Consider the following 19862-nt stretch of genomic DNA (forward strand, 5'->3'; position numbering starts at 1 on the left):
GTCCTCCTGCCTCTAGGCATTTAGACTCTCAAAACATTTAATTATGAAACCTTGGAGGAAATGGAAATACAGACACTACATGAGACAAGAAGAGAAATGTCACAGCCAGAGACATCTGGTTCAGAACAGCATTATTCTCATATTGAGGTATTCTGATATGACTGAATAATTGCCAAGAAGACCAAGCAGAGAAAACCATATCTCCCATCATTTGTAATAGGCCTACTAATACCTTAAACCTTTTATAGACCAACAAAAAGGCTTTGTGACGACAGCAGCATTCATACGAGTCCAAAGCTATCGCTTGCCTGTCAACCATCAACAATCTGTCCCCCTGCTACCTTGCCAACCTCGTCCCCCTCCACACCCCACCCCGTTACCTCAGATCTGACGACCAAACCACGCTCAAGACCACCAGGACCAAGCTCCGGACCTGGGGTGATGGGGCTGCGGCTGAAAAGGCCCTGTCCCTCTGGAACGCCCTCCCCAACCACATCAGACAGGCCAACACCCTGCCAACATTTAAACAGGCCCTCAAAACCCACCTCTTCAATCTTGCCATCACCAATCAACCCTCTCCCCCTCCCCATGTGTCCCCAGCACTACCTTAATTAGGCCCCTATACTCTCTTTTCTTTTCTTTTTATTATTACTACTCAATCTTTTCAGTTTGTAAAGCGTCTTTGAGTGTATAGAAAAGCACTACATAAGTCTAATGTATTATTATAATTATAAGTACGCTAATGTACAACCAGGAGGTAGCCCACATCCCCCATCAGGCGTTGGATGGATTTAACATAAATCAAACATCCATCGTATTGAGTTCAAGCCCTCTACCTATCTTTACGCCCAGGGAATATTTAAATGTGAATGACACAGCGAATTCAACCCACGCGAGTTATTTAAAAGACAGTTTTAAAAGGGAACGAGCGAGAGAAGGCAGGCTCGGAGCCCTCTGGGAGCTCTGGGGATCTGGGCATAGTAACAACGCACGGCAGCCAGGACTTATGAGCCCAGTGCACCCTGGGAAACAGGGCCCGCACCTGAGCCGAGTCAAAATATTCTTTCTCTCTGACACACACACACGATTGTCCCAACTGAACTTCGCCACAGCTGATACATCTGGCTTATTCAAGTGACCTTGACTAGATATAGAGATATGGTTTTGTACCTAAGGCGGCACACCAGTGTTTCATCATCATTTCATGTGCAGCATGATGCATCATAGCTATAGAAAACACACAAGGTCTGTGCTTAAGTCTCATACCACATTCAAATACATCAGACAAGAGTTTTTGCACTCTGACGCTGCTCTACGATGCCAGTGATGCCCAGAGACCAGCACAGGCTAGCTCTACAAAAGCTTGCTCTACACACGCTAGCTCTACACACGCTAGCTCTAGCGCTGCTCAAGAGACGGACCTCAGGTATATAATGGAGCTTTTCCACTACCGTGCCGTACCCCGGTTTGTTTTGCTTTCTCCACTGCCAACTAGGCCATACCGGGCCGTAGTACACGTACTGATTTTAGCTACCCTTCCTGACTCAAGGCGAAAGGTACTATCCGTGCTACGATGTGACGCTGCAGACCGCTGATTGGTCAATGGAAATTGTCACAATAACGTCATCCCAGGTAGACATCCAGTTCACCGCTAACCGCCATTTTAAAATCACAACAGATTTCGCTCTAGGCAAATGTAATTTACTTTTTCTGTAATTTCTTATTAATAAAGATTAGAAAAATGATGATAACCATCTTATTATCTTAGTTTAATGTCATTTCAATACATCATAGAACTTTTCTTTACAACAAGCATAACAAAAAAAAATCGCTATTATGGCCATTCCACAGTCCCGCCCGCTTTATCATCCCCCTTCTAAAACTGCCATCCCCCCTTTCCATCCCTTATCAGGGTTCGACAGTAACGCCATAGAACAACAGATGGCGCAGGCGCGAGACTACACTAGATGATCGTGAGTGAAGATATTATCAAAGCGTACGGGTGATCCGACAGGCGCGTACGCTTTGATAATATCTTCACTCACGATCATCTAGTCTAGTCTCGCGCCTGCGCCGTCTGTTGTTCTTCCTGCACACAGGTAAAAATATCCGGGATCTAGCAGCGTCATCGGGCTCGCGCAAACAACCCCGGCGAATGTTTTACTTGGTCCGGGCAAGTAAAACGGCGTTACTGTCGAACCCTGCTTGTCATTTTATCAATGAACGTGGTATTACTGCCATTTCAACATTTAGTTTTGCCGTATCGTTTTTGGAGTCGTGTGATCGGCGATTGGGTGAGTTTTTTGGGTGAGCTCACTGAGCTGTATAGCGGCACTTATTATAGTGAAGTGCTCTTATGACTAGGGCTGGGACGACGCGTCGACGTAGTCGACTACGTCAATACGTCGACTTGCGTAATGTGCGTTGCAAAAAATTAAAAATTAAAAATCTAGCTGCAATTGCGGCACTGCGCTGACGCGGTGGGGAAAATTAAGTGATACATTAATCGAACAGCAAAAAAATAATCGTTACACTAATCGTTAAATTAGTCGTTAGACTAACCGAAAAAATAATCACTAGATTAATCGTTAGAAAAATAGTCGTTTGGGACAGCCCTACTTATGACGCTTAACTCCTCCCTCCTACTGTCCCGGCTCGCTCCAGGTCTGTTGTGTATAAGGGAGAAGCGTTTCTGAAAGTACGGTACGGGTAAGATACGTGCTGTACCGTGCCCTCCCGGTCTGGTCAATGGAAAAGCGCTGTTAGTGCAGTCCATTTATGTGGGAGGGAGAGGGGGAACTTGGGAGTTGTAGGAAGTTCTAGGAACTGAATGAAAGGGGCCATTTGGAAAGTCAGGACTGATGAGGGCATTCAAAGGGATATAGCAATTTTTTGTGAATGCGTCAACTGTTGAATAACAAAAAAAAAACAACAACACTGGATTACAGGGTAAACGTCCGCTTTAAGGAGGGTACAATTCCGCTTTTATGGCTCTCCCACACTTACCACGGTGAGTCTATTCAGCGTTACACAATATTGCAATAAATCTTCATTTGAATTCAAGTCTTGAGTCACCTGAACTGACATCACCCTGACACAGTTGGGGGGGGTATGTCTGCATGTGTGCACCCCTCCCCCCTGACACCCCCTCCCCTCCCCCGTGACACCGGTGGGGGGCTACGTCAGCAGTGCAATTCAACACTTGACACCCACTGCTGAAAAAAACCTACGGGAAAACACTGGGCCCTGTTGACATGAGGGCTAAGGGTGTGTTTTGCAGGTCTACGGGTGTGTTGTGCAGGTCTAAGGGTGTGTTGTGCAGGTCTAAGGGTGTGTTGTGCAGGTCTACGGGTGTGTTTTGCAGGTAATTCTGAAATGCTAAAATGGAGGCATAGCTTTGCCCAATACCAGTCATTTCCTTTCGCAACATGCCACACTCAGAGAACTAATGCGGCCACCAGCAACAAATGTTCACCGCCCTCCCCAAAAGCACCTGTCACAATGAGCCCCCACACCACCCCACCCAGCACTGACCCACCCACCCTGCAGAGAGTGAGTCAGTCACTCCACAATTATCATCACATGAGGCTGAAACCGTCTGCTATGTTTTTTATGCATTCCACCCATGCATGTAGTCAATAGTAACAGGGGTAGAGGTTTACGGCATGGTTCTGTCCTCATAGGCCAGTAGTGAAAGCTTCTCTAGTTATCCGTTACCTATTAGCAACAGGCTAACAGTTACCTACAAGCAACAGGCTAACAGTTACCTACTAGCACAGACTAACAGTTACCTAATAGCACAGGCTAACAGTTACCTACTAGCACAGACTAACAGTTACCTACTAGCACAGTTAGCAGCACCTTGGCCAATGGCCACAGGCCTAAATCTCCTACATGCTTTTATTGTGATAGCAATAATATGCAATGATCTGGATGATGATCTGATCTGCAATGATCTGGGGCTGATAGCGGCTACTGAAACCCTGCTATGAGGACAACTCTGGGTAAGATTACCTTTCACAGAAACATGAAATTAGACTGAACCATCCTGTTAAGGTCCCGATCAAATCATACTGCCATACTGGTGGAATCATGAAAATAAAATGTGAAAGAGTAGAAGACTATTCTAGGTGTTAGACGTTTTCAATTTCTCTTCAGAAAAAAGAGGATCATTGCTGCACCCTTCCTCCAGGCTTCAACTCCTGGGAGCGGAATCCTGCTGTTGGCTGGGTCAGCAGTGGACCCCCCCCCCCCCCCACACACACCTCCCAGCTCTCTCATTCTGCACCAGGGCTACTGGTTCCACAGGTGGGGTCGTTCATGTCTCGTAAACCCTACGTTCATACACTGGTGATACAGTTGCAAGAAGAACATACTGCTCAAACCAGTCAAGAACCTTCTAAATCTATTAGCAGCAGTTAATGGAAGGTTATATAGAGGCTCTGCTTCATTCTCCTGTTATTTCAACATGCTGGAACTCGTCTCAACTCGTCTGATGAAGAACCATGAGAAAATTAAGCGTTAGCCCTCCTAACTGGAAGCATAGACCTGAGGAGTCCACGTGTGCTTAACGTAAAGTGACTTGACGGTTACTTAAGCTCTAGCACAGCTTCCCTTCGGCTTAAGGAGAAAATTATATATGGACACCTGAATGAATTGACATTCAGCAGCCTCTTCTCTACAACAACAGCAGATTACATAAGGCTGCACCAACATTACAGATTGAATTAGCAAAATATGCCATTTCAACTTGCTATAGGCCTCATGAGCAGTATGACCTGGTTTGGGTTATCTGGCCAAGTCTTTCAACAGGAATAATTCATAGTGGATTCATAAGTCACGACTAGCCAGGCTCTCCCAAGTGCTGTGTCAATACCTGTGTCACCCTGCTTATTACATAATTACTAAAAGGAGAAGGCCAAATCCATTTTAATGTGGATTTCCAATCAATCCATGTCGCATACCATCTTGAACTATCATTAGGCATGCAGCTGCATCATAGCTATTGAATCGCAAGATCTGTATTTACTTCCTAAAATAGTCTCATACCACATTAAAATAGGTTTAGGCACTCCAGCCATTCTCTACTATGCCAGGGATTACCAGAGAGCAGCACGTGCTAGCTGTGTTCAACAGAAAGACCTGTGTGGGATGGAGGGGGGAATCTTGGGAGTTGAATTGAATTAAATGGGCAATTTGGAACATCAGAACCGATGAGGGAATTCTAACGAGATATCTTGACTCAGAGGTTGTTTTAAAATGTGATGTTTTTGAGTGAATGTGTCTACTATTGAATAATGAAAACAACAAATCCACTGGATTACAGACACACACACACACACACACACACACACACACACACACACACACACACACAGCAAAGCAAAGCCCTTGACCTTGTTTACAAAGTTGACTGAAGGAAGCTTGAAATTTCACGTCATATGTGACTACTAACCATTCGTGGTCGTCTTAAACATGTCCCGATCTTTTGAGAAACAAACATTTTGTAATATGCAAGGGTGAAGCTGCCGATTAATAAAGTATTGTGGAGTAAAGCATGTTCAAAGTTCAACTGTATTGGGTGAGTCACAGTGCTGTGGGGTGGGATCCTCTAACCTTGCACCTGTGTGATACCTTCCTGGTTCAATTTCCTCTCATAAAAGTAGTCAGGAAAATGTACAGAAACAGTCAAATAAAAACAGTATCAGCATTCCTATCTCTTCATTGAAACGAACTAGCTGCCCCACACTGCATAACACACACATTCCCAATGTCACAGCTCAATGTCAAGAGTCCATCTTGGAGAACCAGTGAGACAAGTGAACAGTAAAGACAACCTGTAACTTAGCAACATGTCACTGGCTTCTCAAGGCAAAGTGACATAGAACAGTTGGCCCCCTGAACATTACAATCCTCCTGACTTGACCAATGATCCGCCACCTTAGCTAAGTTCTCACAACACAAATATGTCATTAAATATGTTTCACACTAGGCTTATGCATAATAACAATATATTTGCTAGACGTTATGCCTCGTGTCTTTGTGCACTGGAAATACCTTCACTACTTCACAACTACTGAAGTGATTCGTATTACAATATGTAGGCTACTACTACTAGTTGATTGATGGTAAAAACATAATGCAGCACAGCGCGTGCTTATGGCAGACAGTGGACCAGCTGACAGTAATAATACATTGGACAGGTTCATAACAGATTGTAACCAATGTACCAGTCGATCAATTATTTGCCACTTATGTAGTCACTAGTCAGCCAGGATTGGCACTTCACATGTCAACACACCTGGCCGCAAACCACAGCTTGGTCTGGCAAGCAAAGTCAACTCCAATTGTTAACAAAAATCGCCCTTTTCGTATTTTTAACTACCAAAATAGAAAGATAAATACATTTGAATATCAACACCCCAGTTTGTGTACAGTGTACTATCTTGCCGTTGCCAGGTATTGACGTTGGCTCAAATAAAGACAAAATATCAAACACACTATTTCACACAGAGTATTGAGTCTTTATTCCAGGCAGTGTTGTCCTCTTACCTTTCAGCTGCGGGAGGGGTGACAGCTCCACCAGGGTGCTCTGGGTCCGGAACTGGGAAGAACCTTGGGACTTCTTCTGTTTCTGGGCCTTTCTCATAGATTTTCGCGTGAACCCGTCCACTTTCTCAGACGCAGAGATAGCCGACATTTTGATGCATTAACTGTAAAAAAAAATAGTTCCTGACAAGTGCACCTTCGCTAGAGTCAATGTTTTCTACAAGTATTCGCATCAAAACATGTCTACAACTTGAAATTATTGAGCAGACCACAAGATTTGCTGAAGCACACCTATCCTTGTATTATCCACAGCTCGCTAGCTAATCGGTCTCCAAAGCCCGCATGTTGAGTGTCCAGTCCTGTTTACAACACTACGCTTATGAAAGCAGAACAGAAGAAGCTAGCTCAGGACTGACAGTTGACAGAAACAAAAAAATGTTACCTAAATTACTAGGTAACTGTTCGCTATATTTGTTGACTTTTCATTATTGCAAATAACCTGTTGCTATAATTATCACATAGCCAGCAAGCCGACTACCTCAAAGTAAACAAGGATACTAGCTAGCCACAGCTAATGATGCTAAGCTAGCAGCTAATGTCATCCTCTACCTGACGCCTAATGCTACCAGCTAGCTATGCTAACCTGTCTTACAACGCTGGCTGACGTTATATTATATTATATATAGATATATATATATATAAAACAGTTAGCTACCAAATATGAAACATTATGATTTAAAGCGAACTCTCATGGTGGAACTTGCTATTTTTACACAAACAAAATGTACAATCCGTGTCCTCAAAAAGGATTTAGGGCGAAAAGACAAATCAGTCAACAGTCCTGCCGAGTGAAGCCTGGAGAGCTGGACTAGCGACTAGCGGCGCAGTGCCAATGGAGTCATGTTCATGTCCCGCAGCTCTGCGTCCTCTCAGGTAGTCCTAATTATCTGATCCTCGGCTCGCAAAGGCAACAGCAATACAACACTGTTTCTGTTGTGTTCGGAACTCAATTATAACTTTTCCCAATAAATTGTATAAGTTGAAATCATGCTGAACAAGCCAGCCTGTAGCTGCCAGCCTCTGCGACCATAAACAGCTTTCTGAGACCGTCGTTGTCGATTTAGATTTTGGCTGCGTTCGTAAATTCGCTCTGGAAATCTGATCAGCACACATGGAGTGCCTCTTGTCCAATCAAATTACTTGGTCGCTTTATGACGTTGAACGCAGTGTGCGCTCCGGCGCTCTCAGAGGGAAATTGCGAACGCACCCTTTGTGACACATGTTTACGTCATTAACAAACACTTCCACTAACCAATCAAAATGCGGGTTTAGACCTCTTTCTACGTTTTTAACCAATTGAATTCCATTACGACCGGGTCCTAAACATGTGACAATATGCTAAAAAAACAAACAATAACTGACGTTTCCAGAGACCAATGAAAAGTTGGAGACATGTAGTTACACCGGATGAGGTATCAAATTATGTCCCTGGTCGATTCCTTCCTCTTCCTCAAACAATCACTCAAAACACCTCATGGTGCATACTCACATGTATTATTTAAAGACTAAACCTAAAACACCTCATGGTGCATTATACTCACATATATTAAACACTAAACACCTCATGGTGCATACTCACATATATTAAACACCTCATGGTGCATACTCACGTTAAACACTAAAACCACATTCCTCTCCTACTCTACTCGACGCTTCCCAGTTAGTGATACAGTCGTAATTACAACATGAGCGCGTTCAAGTGGAATAACTCTTTAACCAAGTGCAGCAAGCTCACTTCAACTTCCTAATGTTGACAACATGAACATCCTAAGAAAGCTTATTTTGTTGCTCCTTATTGCATTAGAGAGACATCTGGGAACTACTTTCTTCACCATGTTAAAACTGTAGGCTACAGAAGTTATGAAAACGTATTTTTGACTTAATTATACATTTTCGGTCAAAATATGTGTTTTGGTAGCCATTTCTCCACGGAGAAGGTGAGGATGTGTCACAATTCTGGTATCATCCTTCTATCCTGAGTTTCCCACTTAGAGCTCTGACTTGGAGACTCCTTCAAGTGCTTATTTCCGAGTGGGAAACTCGTATTTACGACATAACCGTAATGCAACATCAGCCCACTTTACTTTCACTGCTCCATCTTTCATTGGGATTCAGGCAAATTAATTGTTTTGCCACAGAGGTTGTTAGGGTCTTGAAACCAGTTGTTAGCGGAGTTTTTGGTTAAGGAGTGGGGGCTTGCGATAAATCGACAGGCGATGCGGTAGATGGCGATTTTTTCTTATGTATTTTTATTTCCCCCCCTGTAGGATCCGAGGCTAATCATAAGACATTTGGGGTTGGGGCTAGAGCCCCGGATGTCCAGGCCTAACGACGTCACTAGACGCCACCTTGCTTCATTCATTGATTGAGCATCTGACATGTACGACAAGCCTAATAAGGGAAACCAAAAAAGTGAACCAAACTCAGACCACCAAGTCTCTCAGTTCTTCAAGAGGGGGTCAGAGGTCATTTGGAGCATGTGCATACAAATGTTGGCAACCCCTCTGAGTTCACAAAACTGGCCAAATGGACCAAGTGTAAAAATAGGACTGAGTTCAGTTGTAAAAATACAGTTTTTGTTTTTTAACCAACCTGCTTTTATGGGAAGGCTACAGGGCTTGTCTTGTTCAATACAAACCAAACCCATGGTCTTCACAAATCTTCATGGCTTTCTACCTAATAACATACAGCTTATCCTTGATACTTGTGAGTGCATATTTCTGTATGTGTTAGAGATAGTAGTAATGGACACAAGTCAAGTGGAGAACACACCCAAGTTTCATAGCAAAGTGCAATTAATTAATTAATGAAATCAGAAGGTCAAAACAGGTAGATACACACGGAAGCTTTGGTTCAAGTGAATATACAAGAATTTATCTGTGATTAATATGTACATATAAACAAACTGTACATTTACGCAGGTAAATTATACACATGTCTAAAGCCTGGTACACACATAAAGATTTTTTTCTGAGAGACCCCATAGATGAAGATAAAAAATCATGGATTGAACAGTTTTGATCGTATTGTATGTGGTGTGCTCTGATATTCCCAATAGAGCACACCACATACATAAAGATCTGTCCTATGACAGTAGTCTCGTTCCCCAAGCCAGAAATCTCGCGTGATCAGGGTAGTAGTACCCTGACTGACCTGTACGAGGCAGCCATGTGTGACAGGGCAAATAAAGTGCAGAAGAACGAAAAGAAGAAGACACGTCAGTCAGCTCGCTTCTTGGTTGGCTACATTCCATTCCACGTCACAATCGGACTCGCAAGTTGTCAGTTTCGACCACAAACAAGAAGACTTTTGAACATGTTTAATATTTACTATCGCCCTGCCCCGACCATTTTCCGAGCAGATTGTAGGGAGAAATTGACTCTTAACACACCTCACACCACAGGTTAATCTTGTAGGATAATCTTTAGAGCCATCCGATAATCGGGTGTTTGCTATCCTGGGTCGGAAGGGGGGAAAACGGCCAAAAAAATCAGCCAGATTATTTTTATGTGTGTACCAGGCTTTAGTAAATGGATGGCAGAAAGATTCCAAGCTAAAGTTAATGTACAAAATAAGGACTTCAGAACAGGAATCTCACATGTTAGTATCTCACGTTAAGTGAACAACAAATTTCAAGGATACACAATTCCATGCCCTTTTTTTGGATTTGAAAGAGCATGTTAATACAGTATATCTTTTAAAAAGATTGATCTAGGTTGAACCAGTTCTCTGGTTGAACACTGATCCAATTCAAATACATACATAAGAATAAAAAAATGTACAAATGTAAATACTGTAGGAACACACAACATTTAAGAAATGTACATTAAAGGAAAACGGTATTCAGCATTCTCTCCGTCTCGTTCAGCGCTGGGATTGTGAATCGCAATTTCTGTACTTTTACTTTAGTCACTCTGGAGTCCGTTGGAAGTAGGAGGAGATTTTCTTCATGGAATGTGGCGAGCGCATTATCTGAGATGGGCAGGGGTAAAAAAGAAAAAGAAAGCAGAGGGTAAATAACAACTTTCTCAAGTCAGACAGCAGATAATGGTTTGGTGTGACACTGACTTGACCACAGTAAACAAAACATACCGGTGAGGATGGTAACCTGCCGTCTTGCCTCTTAGAAGCACTGGGGCTTCTGGAAGTGTTGGGACTTCTGGGACTGTTGGGGCCTCCTTTCTTCAGTCTCTGGCTCATCACTGACAGCCAGTCCACCACTCCTGGAGAGCTGTTCTCCTTGTCTGCCTGTCTGGACGGGACAGGCCTCTGATCCTCAACATGGGAGTCTTCTCCTCCTCCTGTGCCTGCCTCACTGCTCCCTGTCCCGGGCTGTGGAGGGTCTCTCCTCCCTGTCCCAGGCTGTGGAGGGTCTCTCCTCCCTGTCCCAGGCTGTGGAGGGTCTCTCCTCTCTGTCCCAGGCTGTGGAGGATCTCTCCTCCCTGTAGCAGGCTGTGGAGGGTCTGTGGTGAGGCTGCACACGCCCGCTAGTCCTCGTTTCCTCTTCGCCGCGGGGTAGAGCTCTGTGACGCCGTCGCACTCCCCCGGACCTTCGCAGCCCTCCGCGGCCCCACTACAGTCACCCGTCTCCAGCCTGCGCTTAGCTCTCCTCTCTGACGGCGGGGTGCGGGCCGGGTTCTGGGGGCAGGGGCTGAGCACCTTCCGTAGAGGGGGGGTCACCTGCTCCCCGGGGGTGTGAGCGAACCATTGTCTGATGGACGAGGGGGTCGTCTGGCGTACAACGTTGTTGGCCGTGGCACCCTGAGCTTTAGGGGGGGAGGTAGTGCTGGAGGGGAGGGGCAGGTCAGCTCCACTGGGGGCGCAGGCAGCAGACTGGGGGGACGCCAATGCGCCCAGACTCTCCATCCTGGGACTCTTGGCAGGCGTGCGCTCGGCCTGGCTCAAAGGCCCTTGGAGAGAGAGGGAGAGAGAGAGAGAGAGAGACAGAGTTTAGCTTTAGTAAAATTTAGGATGCTAGAAGCCTGGTCACAAGAGATGATGGGCACATGAATTTGCAGTAGACTATGCAGAGAAATAACTACGTTTGGGGAGAGTTCTCATTACATAGGATATGGAACATCTGTCAGAACGGCAGAGTCACTCCTTGTCTTCTGTCGGAGACTGAAGACCCATCTCTTCTAGTTACATCTTAACTGCTCCTCCTGAGACATCTACTACCCCCCAGCACTGTGTCTCCTGAGACATCTACTACCCCCCAACACTGTGTCTCCTGAGAAACCTACTACCCCCGAGCACTGTGCCTCCAGAGACACCTACTTCCCCCTGTACTGTGTCTCCTAAGATTTCTACTTCCCCCTTTGTACTGTTTCTCCTGTCTTTCTTCTTCTATCACTACGACTGCCAATTACCACTGGTCTGAGCTAGATTACTCTTCCTGCTACGACTGGTGAATTGATGATTCACTTGCTTAGTCAAATGTATCTATTGTAAGTCACTTTGGAATTTAAAAAAAAGGAACAATGTCCAATCTGACTCCTGGAACAATCTCCTGGTAAAGTGCTCACTTGTATTGGGCACAGTGGAAGCAGGTTTAGGACAGGCCCAGCCCACCAGGTTGGCCGCTCCGACAGAGGACTTCGCTCCATCCATCCCTCGGTCCAGCCGCCAGATCCGTACGGTGTTGTCATCTGAACAGGAAGCGATCTGCCAAGACAGCGCTGGACGTTACACAGGGCTCAACTCTTACCTCCTGACCACTTAAATGTTCTGTTTTCATGGAAACAAATGTAAAACTATCTATCTTACATTGACTTGCATATTAAAACATTCCTGATGGACCAATACTGACTGATATCAATAGATCAATAAAAATAGATGTTTGAGGTTAAATGTTAGTTGCATCAGCTAACATTTGTGTCTCACCTTGGTGAAGTCTGTTGGGCACCACGCCACAGAGGTGACTTCCTGGCTGTGGCCCTGAAGGGTCATAGGAGTCTGTTCTGGGTCAGAGATCTGAAATGTGGAAATAGACGAGCAAGATATTAACACAACACAGTGTGCCAACAGTGAAACATTAAATAGACTGTTTCAGTATTGTCTGTGATATATACTGTCTGTATCAATGGGCTTGTAAAACGATTGTAAGTAACAAATCTTTCACAGAATCTCCTCTAACCTTCCAGATGTACGTGTGATGGTCACTAGAGCCGCTAGCCAGAAACTGGTCATCTGGGCTAATCGTGGACTTCACATAAAATGAGTGGTTGAAGTGACCACTGAAGACCGACACTGTATGGGAGAGACAGACAGACATTAAACCACAGAAACAAAAGGTTCAGACATCAACCAATGAAAACCAAACGTCAGAAACACAACTGAGTGACAGTAAATCACATAGGGGGAAACAAAAGGTGGAAAAAAAACTAAAAAGCAAAATGGATCCTGACAAGGTTCTTCACATACATTTCATGTTTGGCCAGAGACAAGTCACGTGCCCCCCCCCCCCTCAATTCAAGTCACGTGCCTCCCCCCCCCTCAATTCCTTGTGGGTACAAATAGACTCATGAAGGGGACAGAGGGGCTGAGGTATTTCTCATCTCAGTGTCAATTCAAACTGTAGGCCTAAAACAAGTGTGTCAAAATGGCCGGCTTGACATGGCATTGAAAACAACGAGAGAGCATCTTTCGAACGGATTTACTACAAGGTAAGGCTTCACAGTCATATTTCAAATAATGCTACTGGACTTGGTTTTGTTGGAAACATTCCTCTGATTATCCACATCGTACTGTTGGAGGAATCTGCAAACAGTGACTTGAATGACCTCGTAGGCAGACAGACAAAATGAACAATGAAACACAACTAATGATTCAATCTGTGATTGATAGTAGTATAAAGTACACAGACAAATAATATGGCTTTTCTCAACCAAAGTTTCCCTACATTTGCAAAGTGCGGTAGTGTGCAGCCCCATCTACTGGAGGACAGTGGAATGAAAGAATTCAAATATACGGTAAGGTAAAACAATATGCTGATTGATGCCAATGCTCTAAATAAAATTTTGACGCAAAAACAAAATAATATGCTGAATCCAATCAAGTTATTTAATAGACAGCAGCTCTGAGTGAAACACTTGGGGGCGGCTGTGGCTCAGGAGGTAGAGCTGGCGTCTAATGATCGCAAGGTTGGCAGATCGGCGGTTTGAGCCCCGGCTGGCCACATGTCGAGGTGTCCATGGGCAAGACACTGAACCCCCAAATTGCTCCCAATGTGAAGGCCGGCGCCTTGCATGGTAGCTTGCCACCATTGGTGTGTGAATGTGTATGTGAGAGGCCGTTGTAAAGCGCTTTGGAATAAGGCGCTATATAAGTCAGTCTATATAAGTCAGTCCATTTAGACAGCAGCTCTGAGTGAAACACTTTGTTCACCTGGGGAGGTTTTCAGCCCGCTGACGTTGAACATGTAGATGTTGTCATCGATGCAGTTGGAGAACAGGTTGGATCCAGTGGAATCCAACACTAGTCCAGAATAACCTGTAACACAAACACAAAACAGGTCGTAAGAACTTATTCTAGAAAACATTCACAAATACCAAACAAACAAACTCTCTCACAAAACAATGGCTATTCCAACAACGACATACCGGTACCTAGCTTCCGCGTGCTCAACCCTGGGTAGTTGTAGGTCTGCAGAGGTGTCGGGTCGTGGTGGTAGGCAGTGTAGTTCTTTCGGAGGTCCCACATCTTGATTATCCTAGTTAGGGGAAGAAATGTCACATTTGTCACGTGGGAGTTTGTTCGCCAAAGTGAGCAGATTTCACCAATAAGACTTGGTGGGGCAGCTGTGGTGGTAGGAGGTAGTGCTGGCATCTAATGATCACAGGGTTGGCGTTTCGAACCCCGGCGGACCACATGTCAAAGTGTCCTTGGGCAAGACACTGAACCCCACATTGCTCCCAATGAGCGGGCCGGCACCTTGCCTGGCAGCTTGCCACCATTGGTGTGTGAATGTGTGTGTGAATGGGTGAATGAGAGGCCATTGTAAAGTGCTTTGGAATAAGGCGCTATATAACTCAAGTCCATTTACCATTTACTTGGATTACAACACTACTGCACTAAGCGTTCTAAGTCAAGAACGTGCGTCTTACCCATCAACAGCTCCCGAAGAGATGAGGGTGTGTTCGTCGCGGAAGAGAACCACAGTGACACTTTGTTGGGAGTCCTGTGTGGAAGACAGATTGAATGTCACTTATCTCTCTCCCTGTCCCAGTGCTAATAATAATAATTCATTATATTTATAAATCGCTTTTCAGGGACTCAAAGACGCTGACAGTTGGGCACACAAAAAACTGAAACAACAAGCAACAGATAACATGTGTACATAGAACACAGTATTACAGGAATACAGGAAACAATTAACACAGCATTGTCCAGGGGAGGGAAAAAAGGGGAGGTTTGCGGGTGGCAAAGTTAGGGAAGATGGAAAGAGTAGGGAAGGTTGTATGCTTGGGAGTTTTGAGTTGGGATTTAAAAGTGGAGAATGAGGGCGAGTCTCTGATAGGGCTTTCACACCGGCAAAGAACCGTGCTGGTTCGCGTTCGCAAACCAAGTCTGGAACCGGCCGGCGCGTTCAGACCGAAGCTCAATTGGTTCGGAACCTGAAAAGTTGGTTCGCAGCGGGCACCAAAAAATAGTGGTTCTCAAGCGCGAACCAAAACGTAGAACAGTCACGTCGTCAGTGGGTGTGTCCTATTCTAGGCTTCAGAGACCAGCAAGGAGGAAGTAGACAAAATGTAATCTAATCTAAATCTAATCATTAGTGATCAAAAACAATATCAAAAGTGTCATTATTCTCTCTATCTTCCTCACATGCTCAGCAAACACACACACGCACACGCGGGCGGAAATGCGCGAACGCGAATTTCGTAAGCCATTTCTATTCCAGTAATGGAGCAGCTGATTAGTAAAAGAACGCATATAGAAAGTGTCTTTTGTTTTGTTTCACAGAAAATTGTGTTTATTTCAGATACTGTAGTAGTGGAAGATATTATCCTCTTTTCCAGTGAAGTAGCTGCCATCTAGTTGTGAATTGTTTTGTTTATCCCGCCCCTTCATCACCCAGCGTTGATGACGCGGATGGTTCAGGTTACACTGGTATGAACGCGGGCTCGTTCGCCAGACAGCACCAAGGTTCAGAGGTTTCCGAACGCGAACGCGAACCGGCACGGTTCTTTGCCGGTGTGAAAGCCCTATGAGTGGCTGGGGGAGAGAGTTCCAGAGTCGGGGTGCAGCTTGTGAGAAAGCACGGTCTCCAAAGCCTTTGAATTTCGAGGGTGGAACAGTGTTAATCATGATAAACAGCAGAACTCTGGAGCAGGCATGAAGGGAGCTCACCACGGGCGGGGCCATGCCGCGGGCACCAGGACGTCTCTTCTTCATGTTGGAGGGCGTGCTCCTCTCCGCCTTGTTGTGAGCCCCGCTGATCTGCTTCACCTGCCTGTAGAAACCGTCTGAGCAGAAGATGACAGAACACAGTGAATCACCTGCCTGTAGAAACCGTCTGAGTAGAAGACGACAGAACACAGTGAATCATCCTGTAGAAACCGTCTGAGTAGAAGACGACAGAACACAGTGAATCATCCCAACAGCTTAATAATAGACAGTCCAAGGCGTACAACCACAGACCTATCAATTACAAATGAAAACATCTCGCAACTCAGGGGGAAAAAAAACATACAAAAGACCAAAGTCATTACCTTTTTTGCTACACCTGGTGTCCCAGACCATAATATTTCCATCTCTGCCGCCAGTGCAGAAAACAGCTGTGGAGAAGAGTTGTTGCCGTGGTTAAGTAGAGAGAAGGAAAGGCTTCTGGACAGAAGTAAGTGTATTTGGCCTAGACTAGAACCTGAGCTCTCGTGGGGCTAAACAGAACACTTCCAAGAGCTGGGGCTGTCTGAATGTACTCATGATTCATACATCAACGGTTTGATACATAACTACAGTTAAGTCCATATATATTTGGACACAGGCAGAATTTTTGTCATTTTAGCTGTTTACCAAAACATCTTCAAGTTACAGTTATATAATGAATATAGGCTTAAAGTGCAGACTCTCAGCTTTAGGGTAAGGGTATTCACATCCAAATTGAAGGAAGGGTTTAGGAATTACAGCTCTTTAATATGTTGCTCCCTCTTTTTCAAGGGACCAAAAGTACCGTAATTGGACAATTGACTCAAAAGCTGTTTCATGGGCCAGTGTGGGCTATTCCTTCATTATTTCTTTATCAATTAAGCAGGTAAAAGGTCAGAGTTGATTCCAAGTGTGGTATTTGCATTTGGAAGATGTTGCTGTATACGCACAACATGCAGTCAACAGAGCTCTCAATGCAAGTGAAACAGGACATCCTTAGGCTGCAAAAAAAAATAAAAAAATCCATCAGAGAGATACCGGGAACATTAGGAGTGGCCAAATTAACTATTTGGTAAATTCTGAGAGAAAAAGAACACACTGGTGAGCTCGGCACCACAAGTCTGAACGTCCATGGAAGACAAGAGTGGTGGATGATCACAGAACCCTTCACAACATCCAGCCAAGTGAAGAACAGTCTCCAGGAGGTAGGCATATCATTATCCAAGTGTATCATAAAGGGAAGACTTCACATGAACAAATACAGAAGGTTCACCACAAGGTGCAAGCCATTCATAAGCCTCAAGAATAGACTTTGCCAAAAAACATCTAAAAACGCCAGACCTGTTGTGGAAGAGCATTCTTTGGACAGATGAAACTCAGATGAAACTGTACCAGAATGATGGGAAGAAAAATAGTATGGAGAAGGCTTGGAACGGCTCATGATCCGACGCTTACTACATCATCTGTAAAAAACGGTGGAGGCAGTGTGATGACATGGGCATGCATGGCTTCCAGCAAACGGATGAATTCTGAAGTGTTTAGGGATATTCTGTCTGCTCAGATTCAGACAAATTCAGCTAAATTGATTGGATGGCGCTTGACAATACAGATGGACAATGACCCAAAACATACTGCATAAGCAACCCAGGACTTTTTTAAGGCAAAGAAGTGGAATATTCTGCAATGGCCGAGTCAATCACCTGATCTTAACCCGATTGAGCATGCATTTCACTTGCTGAAGACAAAACTAAAGGCAGAAAGACCCACAAACAAACAACAACTGAAGACAGCTGCAGTAAAGGCCTGGCAAAGTATTACAAATGAACATTTTATTCATGATTATGTTAATTTGTCCAATTACTTTTGAGGTCCTGAAAATAGGGGACCATGTATAAAAATGGTTGCAATTCCTAAACGTTTCATACAATATTTTTGTTCAACCCCTTGAATTAAAGCTGAAAGTCTGCACTTCAATTACATCTTGATTGTTTCATTTCAAATCCATTGTGGTGGCATACAGAGCCAAAATTATGGAAATTGTGTCACTGTCCAAATATTTACAGACCTAACTGTATATGGTTGAAACGTACCCTTCTCCTGCTGCGTGAACGCAACAGACTTCAGGCTGCACTGATGCCCCTTGAAACTGCCCAGGAGCTCCTGTGACGCCACGTCCCACAGCTTGGCCAACTGATCACCTGAGGCTGTGACCTGAGGGGGAAACACAGGCAACGTTTCACTACATATCCTCTAATACGTCCACAGGCAGACTAACCATCATTTGTGTGTGTGTCTGTGTGTGTGATGGGGTACATAGTGTGTGTACTGTATAGTGTTTGAGTGTGTGTGTGTGCGACTGTGTATATAGTGTGTGCACTATATAGTGTTTGTGTATGTGACTGTGTATATAGTGTGTGTGTACTGTATAGTGTTTGTGCGTGTGACTCTGTGAATCCAGGGAAGCATCTACTCACAATGCTAGCCTCCCCTGGCACCCAAGCAATGTCAAAGACAGCATTCTCATGGGTTGTCCATTCTGTGGAATATGAAAAATATTGTTTAAAAAAATAAAATAAACATAGAATGATGGCAATTAACAAAGATGCAAGTAGAAAAATCCATCACAATTGTTATAATTATTTTAAAATTATTATTATTATTATTTAAGCAACAAACAGACACCTTGACACCATCTATGTGTTCCAACCTGGATGAGTCAACATGTTGACTTGACAAGTTAGAGGTTTGAGCCGTGGTGGTGGTGGTGTTGTTGTTGTTTTTGTTGTTGTTGTGGGGTTAACCCACGGGTCATTATTACCTTTCAGGACTGGATTCTGTCGGCTGGTGGTGTTGTAGAGTCTCACAACCCCCTCCTCATTCGCCACTGCTAGGAGATTATCCTGGCCTGGAGCTAAAATGACAGTAAAATATATAGCTTCTTTTATACTTCTGCACATTAGATACGGTACACAAACTACCTCACTGTACATAGCTCATAACTGTATATAGCCCATAACTGTATATAGCCCATAACTGTACATAGCTTATAACTGTACATAACCCATAACTATACCTCTAAACTATACAGATGCTTACAACACTACCTCTGTACATACTGTATATTACATTATATTACATATTATTATATTACATACGTTACCTATCACTACCATTTATATCATAACCCATGTATATCATGCCCTTATATCACTATTTGCACTTCTGGTTAGATGCTAAACTGCATTTCTTTGTACTCTGCGATGACAATAAAGTTGAATCTAATCTAATCTAAAATAAGTATAGGCTTCAGGATTAACCAAGTCAAAACGAAGACAGGGTTGGGCTATGGGGTCTACCTACCAGTAGAGAAGGCGCATCCAAAGGGGGGCACCGCGACCCCCACATTCCCATACGAGATGTGTTCATCTGGTCGAGCACACTGGTAGCCGTCCAGCAGAGAGGACAGAGGGTACCTCGGCCACAGGTCTGAGAAATGAAAGAGGGACGACGTTTAAAACACACAACAGAAACAGTCAGATGAGTGTTCCACCGCCCTCCTCCGTCCCGCCAAGGACATGTAAGCTGATGGCTGCTGCTGTGCAGACAACACAGAAACCAGGAAATAGACACATCCACTTAAACTAAATGCAAGAATAAAAATGCAGGATGCATGGAAATGTTTGAAACTATTTATAGGTCAAAGATCTGACCTGCTTTCGACCCCAAAAGATATGCGAACGGCTCAGATAGGAGACGCAATGTGGCTAATAGATACAAGCTAATTTGCGGTAACTCGACCGCAAAATAAATGGATAAATGCATAAATGCTCACCATTACGCCTCCGTTTACACACTCCCCTGTCAACTATGGAACGAAAAAGCAT

At 44.3% G+C, this 19862-nt stretch overlaps 2 protein-coding genes across 2 annotated transcripts in view; both read right to left on the bottom strand.

Annotated features, from left to right (window-relative positions):
- The window catches only part of ppp2r5a (protein phosphatase 2, regulatory subunit B', alpha isoform), a 69132-nt gene extending 61484 nt beyond the window's left edge, over positions 1 to 7648 (bottom strand). The window contains exon 1 of the mRNA XM_080541161.1: positions 6553 to 7648. Within this exon, the coding sequence (XP_080397287.1) occupies positions 6553 to 6700 (148 nt within the window). The 5' untranslated portion in view covers positions 6701 to 7648. The remainder of the gene's footprint in view (positions 1 to 6552) is intronic.
- Positions 7649 to 10518: 2870 nt separating this feature from the next.
- dtl (denticleless E3 ubiquitin protein ligase homolog) lies at positions 10519 to 19862 on the bottom strand (the record flags this gene model as incomplete). Its single annotated transcript, XM_080525350.1, has 16 exons — positions 10519 to 10581; positions 10702 to 10916; positions 11043 to 11519; positions 12135 to 12273; positions 12493 to 12582; positions 12746 to 12858; positions 13996 to 14100; positions 14217 to 14320; positions 14715 to 14788; positions 15961 to 16076; positions 16323 to 16388; positions 18069 to 18189; positions 18453 to 18514; positions 18797 to 18889; positions 19339 to 19464; positions 19811 to 19862. The coding sequence occupies 16 exons, from the start codon at positions 19860 to 19862 to the stop codon at positions 10519 to 10521; spliced, it is 2016 nt and encodes a 671-aa protein (XP_080381476.1).

This window comes from Nansenia antarctica (genome assembly GCF_963989245.1).
Source record: "Nansenia antarctica genome assembly, chromosome: 1".
In the NCBI taxonomy this organism is placed as follows: domain Eukaryota; kingdom Metazoa; phylum Chordata; class Actinopteri; order Argentiniformes; family Microstomatidae; genus Nansenia; species Nansenia antarctica.